Below are 15118 nucleotides of genomic sequence, written 5' to 3' on the forward strand. Positions count from 1 at the left end.
TGTGATAATAACGTCTGCAAATGTTCAAGAAGTGTAAGAGGATTCTGTTACAATTTTAGTTTTTTCCTAACAAGAATCTTAAGACGAATTGGCTTCTTTTTTTATTATTTATTAAAAGTTGTAAAAAAGAGAATATATTAAGCCGGTGAAACCACTGTAAAATGGTAAATGCTAACGAGGGTGTGGGTGTCCAGCACCGCGCCTGGTCGCCTTTGTGTCACTAGCAGCGGTGTTTACACACCGCACCAGGTACTCATCTGAGGCCGAGTCGACCTAGCGGAGGCCCATGACTAGTTCAGCATATAGGCACACGCTATAGGAGTATCTGACTGCTCACTGGGACGAGCAACAGTGGCCGTGTTTAAGTTTAGTGGCGGCCTCGAACCAGTGGCGGGAGAGTCCCACATGTCCATGGTAGAGACTTCCCGCAAAGTGGTGCTGCTTTTGTTGTTGTTAACGATTGACCCTGGGGGAAACAGCGATGATGATGATGCTGCTGCTGACGATGGTGCAGGTGAGCTAAGCTGACCCCGGCCCAGGCGTTGAACTCTGAACTCGCGACCTTCGTGCGTATCTCCATTTCGTTCCCGTGCTCTTACGAACGCTCGCCTTAGCGTTGATTTACAAAATAATTGCAGCGTCTTCAGGGGAAAGTGTTAAACTGTCCTGACAAATTCCAATCAGATGCAGCAGCTGCTTAATGTGCCTGCAGGGCCCCATCACTTTGCACACAGTGATCGAGCTAAAGTCAAACACTTTCTTCCCAAGGATAATCATATGCTAAATATGTAAATAAAACTCTCCGTGTTTATTCTGCGTTTTGAAGTAACTGTAGCCGCCGTACGAAAAATACTCGCAGTCACGTTAATTAATTGCGAGGCTATTTCGACCGAGTTTTTGTTTAAAACCCTCGATCGGTGCCCATCGAGAATCGTTATCCTCAGTTCCACAAACTGGCCCTGGGTGAGAAAAAAAAAGGCAGTTGCGTAAGACGTTACGTAAGAAGAGCTGTGATGCAAAGTGCAATGCCTCCCCCCCACACCGTCACCCCTCCCCCGTATGGATGACGGAATATAACTTGACCCCTGCCCTGGGCTTTAAACACATCACACCGCACGAAGGTCAGTCTATTTCCGTGACCTCTCTGCCACCCAGCTAGACAAATAAATTCGGGTACAATTATATTTACAGCAGTGTTGTAATGTGCGCAGCCTGTGACCACATCGCCCGGAATGCGCGCAACCTCGATAGACCTCAGAAGCTAAGCAGGCTTGAGCCTGGATATTGTTTGATGGGTGACTGCCATTTACAAACGGGTTGCCATAGGTGGTTGTAGCGGGGCAGCTCCCACGTCGAGGCTGCTTGAATTCACCAACCCACAATGACCAGCGTGGTCAAGTATGGTCAAAACACTCGCACAGCTCGCGTGGCACGAGGAGACCCTCGTCCAGCAGTGGATTGACTTGTGAGGTCTCAATGTGGGCCGAGTGGCACTGTGTTTCGAGCACACGGCTCACGATCACAAGGTCACGAGTTCAAATACCTCTTAGGTCAATCAAATTGGCGCCACTTGGGCATTGCTCAATACCAAGCCCAGCAGCAGTCAGATAGATCAACTCAACCCATCATCATCATCATTCCTATTGGGGTAGATAAAAGGAATCAAGTTGAAGGTGAACTCAACAGTGGTTGTTCTATGTAGACGGCTGGCTCCTGCCAAAGAAACGTGGAATATCCACCAAATGGCTCTGGGCCACCGAGAGAGATGAGCGCCACCCCATGCTCATGTGGAAAAGGGAGAAGCGTCGATTGCGTGTCCCAGCGAATGTTCTCATAGCGGTGGCTGAGAGGCTCAGCGCCGAGTGAGACGGTACTGAGATCCTGGGTTCAAATCCGGGGTTTGGCAACCCGTGAGTATACTCTTAGGTTTTCGGTGAAGTCACGTAGGTAAAAAATAAATAATAGAAATAATAATGGAAATAAAATAATAAATCACAACCCGTGAGTAAACAACCAGGTGTTCTCAAGTGCAGTCAGTTGATGTTCTCAGAACGGTCACCAACGATGACGTGTAAAAAAAACATTGCCATATCAGATTTCGTTTTTCCACCAAATTTGGCAAAGACTAGTTTGGAGAATGAAAAATATCGGTTTTGGTTCTTCATGTGTGACGAACATCGTTCTGCAGCAGCGCGTGGGACATGTAAGCGCCCCTTGTTGTGTGGATAAGAGGTCCCCCTTGAAGAGATCTCAGCAGTAGTATCTCTGACATCCCATGCTGGGGGGCAATTCTCTAACACGGGAAATGTGCTCGTTATCCAGCGTGTCGAATAGAAACGTTCCATTATCACTAACGTTACGCCGATGGCACAACTGGAATATAATTTTAAAATATATATAAAAAAATTATATAAACCGCATTTCCCAATTATATTCCGATCGCGCTCTCAGGCGTCTTGTCTTGACATGAAGAAGTATCCCATTTAATTCTACAGCGAGCAGTGCATCACACTGTGTCGGAAAACTGTGCAAGAAGGGCTGGGAGATGGCAATGTTTGTGTGGTCCAACTGCTATTCGGCCGAAAAGAAACATAGGTGCTAAAGAATAGGCCCTTCATCTTAGGAACGACTTCACAACACCAGGCCTGTACGTCCACCAAGTGAACACTGAAGCACAATCACAAACGTGTTTATACATCTTCGAGTTGCCAGTCACAAAGCCGTATGCGAGAAGAAGATATTGCACGTCAATCAAGCTGACATGTTTACGTGCCATGCGTTGCAAGTTAGCCAATTTAAGCGAAAACCCAAATTTCGCACGGTTTCTTTTTAATGATGCATGCAATCATTGTTGCTGAATGGTGCTGAGACCATCAAATCGCTGGCGTCAGAGAACCTGGCCTCTCACCACGAGCGGCTGGCTGCCTGGATTACGAACCCACGATCTTCGACGATGCCAGCTCAGCGCGCCGACCTCTGAGCCACCCGACCCCGTCTCCTTCACGGACGTTTTCGATAAAACGACAACTCGCGTCCCCAAACGCCGCGTCGCGGTGCCAATGCGGCACCGCTACACCCCGGAGACACCGGCGGAAAGGCCGAGTGTATTTTTCACGGGAACAATATTTTTTTTAAGGTTATAAGTGCAAGCGCGCCAGGGCTTCGGGCTGTTTTTCCACGCGACAGCACGCCTAACAGAGCTTGGCTCAAAATGTGAGGGATCGCGGGAGCTGCGGAGCTTGCATTATAGGAAAGCAATTGCCCTTAATTATGATCATTTGTCCCCGGAATGCTTCAGTGCACTTTAAAAGGTAACCGCTATTTCGTGACACAGGCTTAGGCAATGCATCACGGGGTACGCAATAAACTTTGTGAAAGGCTATAGGATTAATACAGCGTTACACGCGACAAGCGTGGCGTAAATGTTACGTATCTGGATAATAAAACGAAAATCAGCCGTGATGTCAAGGGCGGTCGTGATATTGGAAACTGGCTGTTGTAGCTCCGTGGTCGTGGGGGGATTTCGGGGACCATGCAAGGGAGCGTTTTGTGCTCTGAGACTCCAAACTTCCTGGGCTATGACGGTGGCAGCAAGTTGGGAGTACAGCAAGTGGGTTCCTGACCCGTCTACGCAGTGGTTTTCTGAGTGTTATCTCCTAAACTGCACGGGTTTTTCTCTGGGAACTCTGCTCCCATATATATTTAAAATATATATTAAATATATATATTTAAAATATATATTAAAAAAGCACCTGGCAAGGGAATTTGACAAAGATTCCAATGCAAAAAGCAGAATATGAATACTCAGCAATGTGTCCGTGTAGAAATATTATCGTCAAAAGTCAAAGTAAGCATATACAAAAATGAGCATTCAGCCATTGGTGCTTATCTCCTTTTACAGCCAGCGGTGGGAAAAAAATGCCACATTCTTATGTCAAGAGTGGGCCCATCCAGCACAACCAGAGGTGACGTCCGCGAAAAGTGGCACTAATGTTTACCGACCCGAGAGGGATGATGGGATGAGTTGACCCCCAACCCTTGATTTGAACTCGCAACCTATAAACTATTTCTAATTTCACCAGGTAAGTTCCACTGAGCTATATAGCTCTTTTTCAGAAGCGACATGGCCACACATGGTAGTTCAACAACGTGGCTTATCACGTGGAAATGTATAGCAGCCAAATATTCTAAAACGCCAATAATGCGAAGGTCTAGACCGGGGGTACGGCAACATCTGCCTCCGGAGCCGAATGCGGCTCTTACGGACTGCTACGTGACATTATTCACATTCATTTAGGCTCTTAAAATGCGGTTCTTGTTATTTCCTTTCTTGTGTTCCTCCCCAAATTCCCAACTCTTCTCTCATGTTCTGATCTGCACTAATTTTTCCTGAAGCTATTTTCTGCAATATGCATCTGTCACCCAAATTTACCGGGTAAGGCCCACCGAGCTATGTAGCTCTTTTTCAGAAGAGACCTGGCCACAATTGATAGCTCAACGAAGTGGCTTTCATATGGAAATATATCGCAGCATAATACTTTAAAAGCATCATTCTAAATGTGGAGGGAAAAACCGAAGGACCCGGAGAAAAATCCACGCGACCACATCAAAAGAGGCATGCAAACTCGAAATATTAAGCAGGCGTCAGTCGGAATTGAACCCACGACCTCATGCATACCAGGCGAGGTAGTTGACATGTAGTAACCGTGGCAAGAGTTTCATCAGCGCACACTGCCCGCTTTGATGTGAAGATCAGAAACACGGAACCCAACGCAACGGCGTCACCAAATTGCATTCCGGCTGACAATTATTTCAAGACGAAAACCTCCAGTAAAGCATCCAAAGCATTACCATAGCGCGTTTCATGGTGATGACAGCCTTCGTGCTGTAAGAATGACGAGAATGACAGAGGTATCTTTTGTGTTGCATCTTTTGCTTTGTTAAGCAAAGTTGATGCGCGTTAATGTTTTGCATCGGTAATTATCAATGCAAATTGGGAATTCAAACGCTAAAAGCTGGGTCACTCTTTCCGGTGACGAGGTGTTTCGTGTCAACCGAATTCAACGCAGGTGTTCGCTGCTCGTCCCCAAGTTTGACGAAGGTCAGCTCCACACGCACTGCTCGGGGCGTGGCACGGAGATGACCTTTGAGTGCGCGAAGTCAAAGTCAAGTGAGAGTGTTAATATGATTGATTCCAGAATCGTACTGCAGCCTCGAAATCAGGGATGAATGAATGATTTATGACGGAGGCAAATCGTCACGTGCCCAATTGCTATTATCTAAATTATTGTTGTTATATCATGACGAACACTGACTGCTTCCGATCGGACAAACGGACACAAGGCAACCAGCCAATCAGGAAGTGACCAAATCTAGAATGCACCGCACATTGATATAGAACTTGCATAGTCAGCTGAATAATTTGATCGGAATCTGATGTTTTTTTTTTTGTAACGAAAAATGTGGATTGTTTTCGATTCGATCGAAGTCTGAACTGATCACGCACCAACAGCACTGAAAGTCATATATATATAAATGAAATAGCACATTTCACAGAGTTAGTTTTGTAATGCAGAACGGTGTCTTACCCTCTCTCCTGATGCCCCTGGAGGCCCATCAGATCCAGTGTTTCCCTGCAAAGTAAACAACATTCCTTGAATAAGTGTGCAATAAAAAAGAAACACACACACTTGCCCTTTCAGCCGTAAAGACTGCAACCCTGTCTCGACAGGAACTCGCGTTCGTCCGAGTCGATCTAACGAGGCCTCGTGCCAGAGGATCCGCACGGCAATTGACAGCAGAGACGAAGCATTGGGCAGATATCTAATCCCGCGGGATCGTCACCTAGCTGGTGGACTACCGCACCGCACCGCGCACGAGATAAAGACAACGACCCCCGCCCCCCCCCCCCCCAGCTTCTTCGAGCTGTTGGGGCAGATGCTCTTTGTGAGCACCGTGTACATTCTCTTCGTCGGCATCTCTTAAGGGAGTTCAACGTTTGGCTTCAGACTGACGACGCCTGAAAGGGAAGGGAATCAGGAGGGGGGATCTCACCTTCGGACCAGGCTTCCCCGTCGGACCTCTTTGACCCCTCTCTCCTCGTGGCCCCTAAACTCACACACACACACACACGGCTTTAAAGACCACAGAGGTGGGCGCTGTTAGTGAGCACCTCTTAAGATCGGCACGACACTTGAAGGAGGTGGTGTGGCCAGCGCTATGCCTGAGAGGCTGTTCTTGTCTCCCGAGTGCTGGTGTTTTTACACACCGCACCAGATACTCATTGAGGCTAAGATGATCTAGAGGAGGACCAGGTCCCATTCAGATACCACTTGGTGCTGATGTTATCGTGGCCAGGAGTCGAATCCCGGTTGCTGGGATTACAGTTCAGTGCACAAGCCACTGCACCGCTCTTCCCAACTCAAACACACCTACTGTATACACAACGAGATGGTATTTGCTTTTTGTTCTCTGTGGGTGTAAAAACAATTGATATGTATCAATGATGAATGAAGCTGTGTTGACTCGTGGCAACGTTCACCAATGGGTGCAACGGCTGCATTTAGGTTAGCCAGCATGTCTGTGATGATGACGGGTCAGTGGTAGGCCAGCTGATAGTTCGACTGGAGTCAATGCTGCTCGTGTTTCAGAGGTCGATTTTTGGTGACAGGCAAGCGGAAATTGAGCCGCCTACCCAGCGCCCGCACGGATACATGCGGAGATGGTTCATTCAATAATCCGTGACAAGTTGTATTTCAAAACGGTGTGCGTCCTCTTTTGGTGTGTGAAATTATGAATAGTGGGCGGCCACAAAGCAAATGGGATCTGCACTTCTCGCGCCTTAACCGAACAATCCCTACAAGCTGACAATGCATTTTGGTCTCAAAACAGCCATTCCATCCCAATTGTGAAAGTTGCCCCCGATCTTTAAAGCCGCCACCGTGTCGAGGGTTTATTCCTCCATGAATCTCGCCTGTCTTTGCACCCTCGAAGGGCAGACAGAAAAAATAACAAATAATGGCTCTTCCGCTTTTCTAATGTGCCCCTGTGCAAGGGTGCGAGTGTCTTTTGATCACTAGATGCGTCTGCCATCTAGTGGTGAATGAAGAGAAACGTATTTCAAATGTGTTGCTAAAATCACGCGGCATGCACCACGAAATATTCACTCCAGTTTTTTTTACAGAAATCGCACGAGCACAGGTTTAAGGATTATTATAAGTGCCCTTTACTCAGTGAAACACACTCATCATTATACTGCCAGTTTTAACATGCTCTCTGAAAACATTATTGATCGCTACTCGGAAATAACACAAAATAAAATATATTTCAGGCACAGACATACTTCTTCAATGTATATTATGCAATTTACAAATTAATGTTTATCATGTCTAAATTATTTAATACATATTAATCATTGTTAGGTGTGTTGTGCGCTTTTGACATCGAATTTCATGAATTGTTAATTGCCGCATTGGAATGTTTGCTTTCTTGCATTGCTGATTTATCCCAGATCTCCTTTTGACAAGTCGACTTATGCTCTCCATTGGCTCTTAACCATTTAAAAAGTCTGGTTAATTTATGTATAATAAATTCACAGCCCTTTGTCAGTCCACTACTGCATGAAGGCCTCCCTATGTCTTTCAGTCATGTGGGGAAGGGGGGTGTTGTTTGACCATACTTCACCATGCTGGTCAGCATCGATGCAGGTTTGGCCAATTGAAGGTTGCATCCAGGATCAGTTCAAGATATCACTTAGCGGCTAATGTTCACAGCGGCCAAGAATCGAACTCGGCTCGCTGAGTTCATGCTGCATTCTGCTCACCGCAACGCGACTGTGCCCTGTCGTGCTTTGTTCCTCTGGCTTTGCTTGTCGTGTGAGTGAAGGCACCCTTCACTATAGCTGGCCTTATTCTTAACCGAGTACATCCACACACATGGACTTAAAACCAGACGAGTGTCCATTAGGACAGAAGCCCCTTTTTGCAAGAGAGGGTACAAAAGTGCTTCAGTCCAGACTCCTGTTGTCCTTGTTGTTGTTAATCCCAAAACCTCGCTATTCAAAGCACTGTGAGTGGGTGCCTATTTAGGCCTGTGGGGCACAATGGGGAGCTATTGCAGTCAGGGACATGCACACACCCAGCCACCTTTGTCTCCCTGTGTCGATGCTGATGATCAATCACACCAACGTGGTGTTCAATTTAAACGAACAATTGTTTAGAGGATTTTTTTTTTGGTTCCCTCTTAAAATATAGATTCGGTTACGTTTCATCATAAATGTGAATTCATGCCCCGAGGGATTAACGTAAGCCCATTCGACCGCATACGTTTAAAAAACTGCGTCACTCGTTCTTAGTTTTGCAAAAACATGGCACGGTGCAACGGGCGGTTGGCGATTCCGCACGGCGTGTTCAGGTTGGTGAACGCTCTTACCCCGGGACCTCTTTGACCTCTGGTTCCCTGCTTCCCGGTTTCTCCCTACAAACAAACAAACACAAGAGACATCGAAAGCATGGCGAGTCAAAACGCGTGCCTCGCACGGAAACAACACGGAGGACGACCACGACCCCGTGGCGCTACGGTGACAGCGCTGCACTCGCACGCGGAATGGTCGCGAGTTCAAATCGTCCTGGTTGGGGATTTTATCAGCCGACCACCGTTATGGTTCATCTGGGGTGTATACACTACGTTAGCGCCACTCTGGTGGGGAGAAGTCAACATCGGTTGTCCTACCACAGGTACGTGGAATTGTCACTGCTCGCTCAAGGCCAACCGAGAAGACGAGTGCTCGTTCGAGCGTGGACAACCGTGGACTTTTGATGACGACAAATGATTGATTCAAAGAAAAAAGATGGTAATCTATCGGCTTAACTCATGATAATCCCCTGCCCAACCGCCCGCTACATGACACGTTGTTCTATTTTTTATTTTATTTTGTTTTCACCTACGTGACTTTACCGAAAAAACCAAAGGGTATATGGATCCTTGCAGTCACGAAAAACTTAAAATCTAGGATTGTTAGGCTGACATACCAATGTTTAATGGGGCTTCTAGACTGTAGACTGCGAGTCTGGTCTCTAACCTGGCCTCTACACAAGAGGCCAGGAAACAGATGCAGCTGGGCTCTTTAGACAAGAGGCCAGTGGACCAGTCTCAGTAGGGATCTCTATACAACAGCATGACAACACTGGCCTCTGATAGGATCTCTGGACAATCGACAGTTAGACCAGTCTCTGATGTCTCTGGACACCCAAAGACAAACAGACCAGTCTCAGACGGGATCTTTACACAATAAACTGAGAGTCCTTCTTCATAAGCTATTGAGGTGCAATGATATACATACCCGTGTCCCCTTCTCTCCATTGGCACCAGGAATTCCATTCAGTCCCAGAGAGCCCTGTAAGACAAACACCGCCAGTCAGTTTGTGTAATGCATTGCGGTGATACGCATATACCGCGAGAACACATATTCAGCCATACAGACCATGAGTCAGTGTGCCAATCGTCACAACACATAGACATTCACACACTCATATGCAAATACAAAGATGCCCTTGTACAGCCTCAACAGACAGTTGGGGCAAGTGCTGTTAGCGAGCACCTATGAAGGTCGGCACGGCACACATACACAGACAAAAGTCGAAGAACCCATCTTTACTCGTAAAGATGAGCACATAATTCAGATTATTCGTATAGCTTGAGTGACGTATTTGCGTTGCTTTGACCACAGTGACCGGATCATAAGTGCTAGTGATTGGATATCATTTGTAACGTGGAGGTCATTCCCACTGTGTCCTACATGCATTTATAAAAACAAATGTTTCATATAATCCTAAAATTTTCAAGTTTACTTTGTTGAAGCAGGTGAAAAATCGAGCAACCAAGAGTGACCTGGTGGGTGGGTGAATGGGTGAGTGGATCGGTGAGTGAATGGGGGAGCGAGCGAGTGGGTGAGTGAGTTGTTGCGGCCTGCAGTGCCGTGAGTAGGTGGGTGGTTGAGTGAGTTGGGTGAGTGCTGTTGTGACCTGCGGTGTGGTGTTTGAACACAGTGTGCTGGATGAGACGAAACAGCCAGTGTCCGGTCAACCAAATCCTCAACATGGTTCAATGGGTCAAGTTCACGGGAACAGTAGCCATGGCAGTAGCGTTAGAAGAGTGATAATGAGACGACTGACTCAATCAATCTTCATTTTGGTTTAACACGTAGGCTTTGGCGACCGATATTATCCCTAATAGAGGTTTGTGGGTTTGATCGCGTAAAATATTTAAGCGATCTTTATTTCACATGCCAATATCGCCCTCGATGACTGTCGGTGTGCGAACGACTGGAGTGCATCAGTGAGTGCTGCACCATCGATCACCCTGACTGCTGCATTACGTTGAAGCAACGCGGTGGGGAGCTGGGTGATCCAACCCCAGGTATGATAACGGCATTTGCGTAACGTAAGCCTGCATTCCATTTCGAATGTAACACAATGCGATTGCTCGGCTACTTTGAAGGTGACTCTCTTGACGTAAAGGGGTGTTGGGCTGGGGTAACCCGTGGGCGTAGCGGCGCTGGGTTAGGGCCACAGGCCCCTGCGATCCGATTTGGACAGCGCCGCTGCTGCCCTCTCAGTGACCCACGCTGCCCCACGTCGTCATTTAAAACCATTTTGATAAGATTTTTGGAATGTCGTTAGAATCTTTTTTTACGGAAGTTAACCACGACAACTCATCAACCGCCATGTGCTAAGTGACCGTAATCTAATGTGAATACATGCAACAAAAATTGTTAAAATATTTTATTACGGATCTTCTTCCGTTGGTAATCCGCTAACAGTAAAACCTTGCTTTAATTGCAGCAAGAGTTACTGTAATATGTAGAAAAAATATGAATCAGATAAAATCCAATTTTGCTCAGAAAGGGTAAAGCCAATTCTTCAGCACAACAAAGCCTATCCTTAAGCACAATAATTTCACATTAAAGGTAAATACTATTGTTAATATTTAATCATTGTGATACTGGCAAAAAAAACGTCCCCAGGTGTTATCAGCCAATTCATGAGTCTATTCACGTGAGCGGAAACCAGAGCACCCGCAGAAACCCCACGCATGCGAGGGGGAATCCTCTATCCCATACAGATGGAACAGATGGAGTTCACATTCTTGCTGTACCGCCTTCTCCTGGCTCCTCCTCAACGCCCATGGGAAGGGAGTTTCACAACATCTTTGTGTGATCCGCCAACCCTCACTGCCTCCACAGTGCTGGATTAGAGGTGTTCGCCACCAAAGGCTGGGGATTACCACAATAGCGGAATTTGTAATCGGAATTAAATAGCGCGTAATGTATCGCTTGCGATTGCTAATGAACAGCAGTATTATCTAAAATCCTGAAGGTAACAAAACATTATTGCAGTATCAGTGCGCTGCCTCTGAGCCAGATTGGCTAAAACTCACGACATAGCGCAAATAAAAAATAAATCACCTTAAAGAAATGCTATGAAAATAACAAGTAAATAATTCATCTGATAAATAAACAAGAACGTCAAGAAGGAGGCATTCATGATAAATAAGTAAATATGTATATATGCATAAGCATGTACAAAGACAAATGTCCCCCCTATAGTCTGAAGCGATTCATGGGCAAGTGCTGTCAGCGAGCACCTACGAAAGCCAAAACGGCACACGAGGGGGTGCCTGGTGAACACCACGCCCGGCCGCCTTTGTCTCCCCAGTGGCGATGTTTTACACACAGCACCAGGCTACTCATATGAGGCTGAGTCGACCCAGGGGAGACCCAGGAGCGATTCAGATAATCGTGATTGGTGTTGGTGGCCGTGAGCGGGATTCGAACTCGGGTCACCGCACGAAAGTTGATCAAAATTTTGATGATTGCTTGTGTTGCAGTCGAAACGTCGTGAGAGTTTTTATTGTTTTATATTAATATGATTTTATTATTTCCCTTCCACGTGACTTTACCGAAAGAACCAAGAATATTTTGATCACAATTCTCCAGCGGGAGAAACAAAAACAATACGAAGCAGACTGCTGCCAACCACTCCGGCCACAATTTCACTCCGTTCCTCCTAAAAAAACAAACCGTGCTCAACCTGGTCACACGTCAACTGTGTTGTGTGTGTTAATAACAACAAATGACGTGGCAGCCCCGCAATTCCTTGCTCGTGCCACTGCTGGTTGATCAGTCCTTCGCTTGAGAGACAGCCAGGGTTGACGGTAGCGGTGGGGGAGGTGTCGTTTAAACTGCTGCGCCGGCAGATGTAGGTCAAGCCGGTGACCTCCGGATCTCAAGCCCAGTGTTCTGACCATTATTACCACACCACCAGTGGCAGTATTGTTTGTGATTGTATGAGGCTTGGTGAAATTGGCGCACTGCGATGAAGGGAAGTGATTCAGGCCATCGGGCCCCAGCATTAAGCTACTCACAAGATGCTAGGTTTGGCAGACTTTAAAAAAACAAATTAAGGATTGAGGGCCTCCCCACACCGGGAATGCCATGGGGGTTATTTGACCATACTTCACCGCCTTGGTCAGTTCATGTCGGTGAAAGTTGGGAGCATAGGACAGTGCAATAATTGATTTTGTTCAACTGTCCTCTGCTCCCCACCACAGAGAGGCGCAGCAGCCCATCCAAGCACTGTCCGGCCTTGAACCTGCTTAGCTTCCCACACCTCAGGAGAACTGGGTTGCACTCTGGGTGATTTGATCACAGGCTTATCTATTTACAGTCCATGCCTATTTGTTGGCATGTGTTCTCTCTCCGTGTGCGTGCGCGCGCGCGCGTGTGTGTGTACAATCCCGCCAGGTGATTGCCGTGTCGCGACTCATACCTTTGGGCCTGGTCGTCCAGGGTAACCGAGCAACCCAGGCACTCCGAGCTTCCCCTAAACGACAAGATGACAGCAGCCACGTGACGGGTCAGGTGACATCACCGCTCGTGCGACGCACGCCGTTCATCCAACGAAAATAAAACGGCCAAGGGCCACATCCGTACTTTGACAAAAAAAACAAGCGTGAGGCACAACGCCTTGGCGATTTGCACCAATTTAAATTTGACCCCGTTTAAAATTGACACGTTTTCACGAAAAAGTTGGGCCAAAAAAAAAGAGAGATATTCGGCAGCGCAGGGATTCGGATTCCTTGGTTGGCCGCTCTCTCATCAGCAGTGCACACACGAGCGAGCGGTCCAATCTCCGTGCACGTCGTTAGCACTCTCAGCTGGGCCCGGCCGCATTAGGGTCAGAGCCACCGCGCCGGTTGTGGCATTTGGCAGAAGGAAGGAAGCTACGGGGAGGTTTGTTGGCACCTATGACATTGATTTTTTTTTGCGTGTGTTTAGTTTGCTGTCCTTCCCCCACACCTCCGATGAGCACGGTTGGCTTCGTACGGCGCGAAAGAAGGTCAACATACACACGTACGTACGGTGAGTTTTTGGGTCGCGCCGCGTGTCTCGTTCGAACCGATGTCCGACGTTTCACTCCACGTGCTGGGAAACGGCTAAGCCTGCCAGGCAACGTGGAGAGAAACGCCGGACAACACGGCCAATGGCACCGCGGTCCGACATGAACGCGCACCGGAGTGAGAGAGCGAGACAGCGAGAGAGAGAGAGACGTCGGCCATCGCTCCTTCTCTCCGGATGCTTTCCGCTGTCCGCCCTTCGCACTGCCATCTCCTCCTCGCCCCCCACTCAAGCCGAAGCTCGAGAAACTCTTCTTTCCGATGACCGCGTGTCTCTCTCCTCTCTCTCTCAAGCCTTCTCCATCGCACCTTACCGCTTCGTCTTCCGTACCTCTCCACCCCGTAGCCTCCAACAACCCCCCCCCCCCCACATCGCCTTTCCCTCTCACAATGAAAGAAACTTCCAACGTCACCTCTCATTCTAGATTTGAAGCTTTCGTGACTGCAAGGAATCATCTTCTTAGGTTTTTTCGGTAAAGTCACGTAGGTAAAACATCAAAATGAATGAAAATAAAATAAAATAAAATCAAAAATCAAAAAACCCTCCGAAACGTCGTGATTTTTGATTTTATTTTATTTTCATTCATTTTGATGTTTTACCTACGTGACTTTACCGAAAAAACCTAAGAAGATGTCACCTCTCATGCGAATGATCCTACATTTCGGGTGTTTCCCCGCCCACGTGCGCGCGGGAGAAACGACGCTCATCGCCGGCGGTGGCCCTGAGCCGGTTGTGGAAATTCCACGTTCCTATGCCAGGGGCCAACCCCGACAAGGGTGTGCTGCGCATGCACTGGGCACCTTCTCTCCCGCCTGGCCTGCGGGGCCGTTGTCTCCGGGGGGGCCCAGACGGCCCTTGGGGCCTTCGGGGCCATCTTCACCACGGGGGCCAGCGGGCCCTGCGTCTCCCTGCCGACACGGGCACACGGAGACACGTGGTCATCATCGTCGTCGTCGTCAGCAGCAGCATCATCATCAGGAACAACATCAGCTGCAGCATTATCATCATCAGCAACAACTACACCATCTGTAGGAACAGCAGCAAAAAAAAGTAAGAGCGGCAATATCACCAGCAGCTGTTTCATATCAGCATGTCGGAATGATCACCACGATCATCATGATCATCATTATTGGCAGCAGCATCATGATCAACAGCAGCAGCAAAAATAGAGCAATCATCACTATCATAGTCAGCGACAATATCATAATTCTATAAATAGTTATCATCATCGTCATTGTCACCACTACTACCTCGATCGTCACCGTCATCATTTTAACTTCAGCAGTCGTAGCTCCGTCGCCAGTGTTGGCGGGTGCCACTGGCAGCTGTGCTGCCCGAGTTCTGCCGTTCTCTGGGCCAGAGAACCCGGCTGTGAACTCGGGTCACCTCCTCTCGCCCCAAGATTCGTGTTGTTTCTTTTATTCATCAACTCAACTTGGCTGCCGGTTCGGGCCGCAGCCCAATCTCTCGGGGGCCGATGTTGCTGACCGGGCCGAGTTGGATTTCCTACGTCAGAGTCTGAGCCAGGTGGAAATGCGGGGACGCTTAATTTCTAAAATGTTGAATTACTGCTGTTGAACACACGGCTTTGATCGTTGACACAAAAGTGTTTTGTTTGACATCACAGCGCCTCGCCATCGCTTCCTTCCTTCTGACAGATTC

At 47.7% G+C, this 15118-nt stretch overlaps 1 protein-coding gene across 2 annotated transcripts in view; it reads right to left on the minus strand.

The window, feature by feature from the left end:
• The window catches only part of LOC144948416 (uncharacterized), a 266228-nt gene that overhangs the window by 87007 nt on the left and 164103 nt on the right, over window positions 1-15118 (minus strand). For both annotated transcript variants that reach the window (XM_078877862.1, XM_078877863.1), the window contains exons 31-36: window positions 14257-14364; window positions 12828-12881; window positions 9341-9394; window positions 8431-8475; window positions 6055-6108; window positions 5589-5633 (exon numbers count right to left, since the gene is read on the minus strand). In XM_078877862.1, coding sequence (XP_078733988.1) covers window positions 5589-5633; window positions 6055-6108; window positions 8431-8475; window positions 9341-9394; window positions 12828-12881; window positions 14257-14364 — 360 coding nt within the window. The remainder of the gene's footprint in view (window positions 1-5588; window positions 5634-6054; window positions 6109-8430; window positions 8476-9340; window positions 9395-12827; window positions 12882-14256; window positions 14365-15118) is intronic.

Source organism: Lampetra fluviatilis, chromosome 49 (genome assembly GCF_964198595.1).
Source record: "Lampetra fluviatilis chromosome 49, kcLamFluv1.1, whole genome shotgun sequence".
Classification (NCBI taxonomy): Eukaryota; Metazoa; Chordata; class Hyperoartia; order Petromyzontiformes; family Petromyzontidae; genus Lampetra; species Lampetra fluviatilis.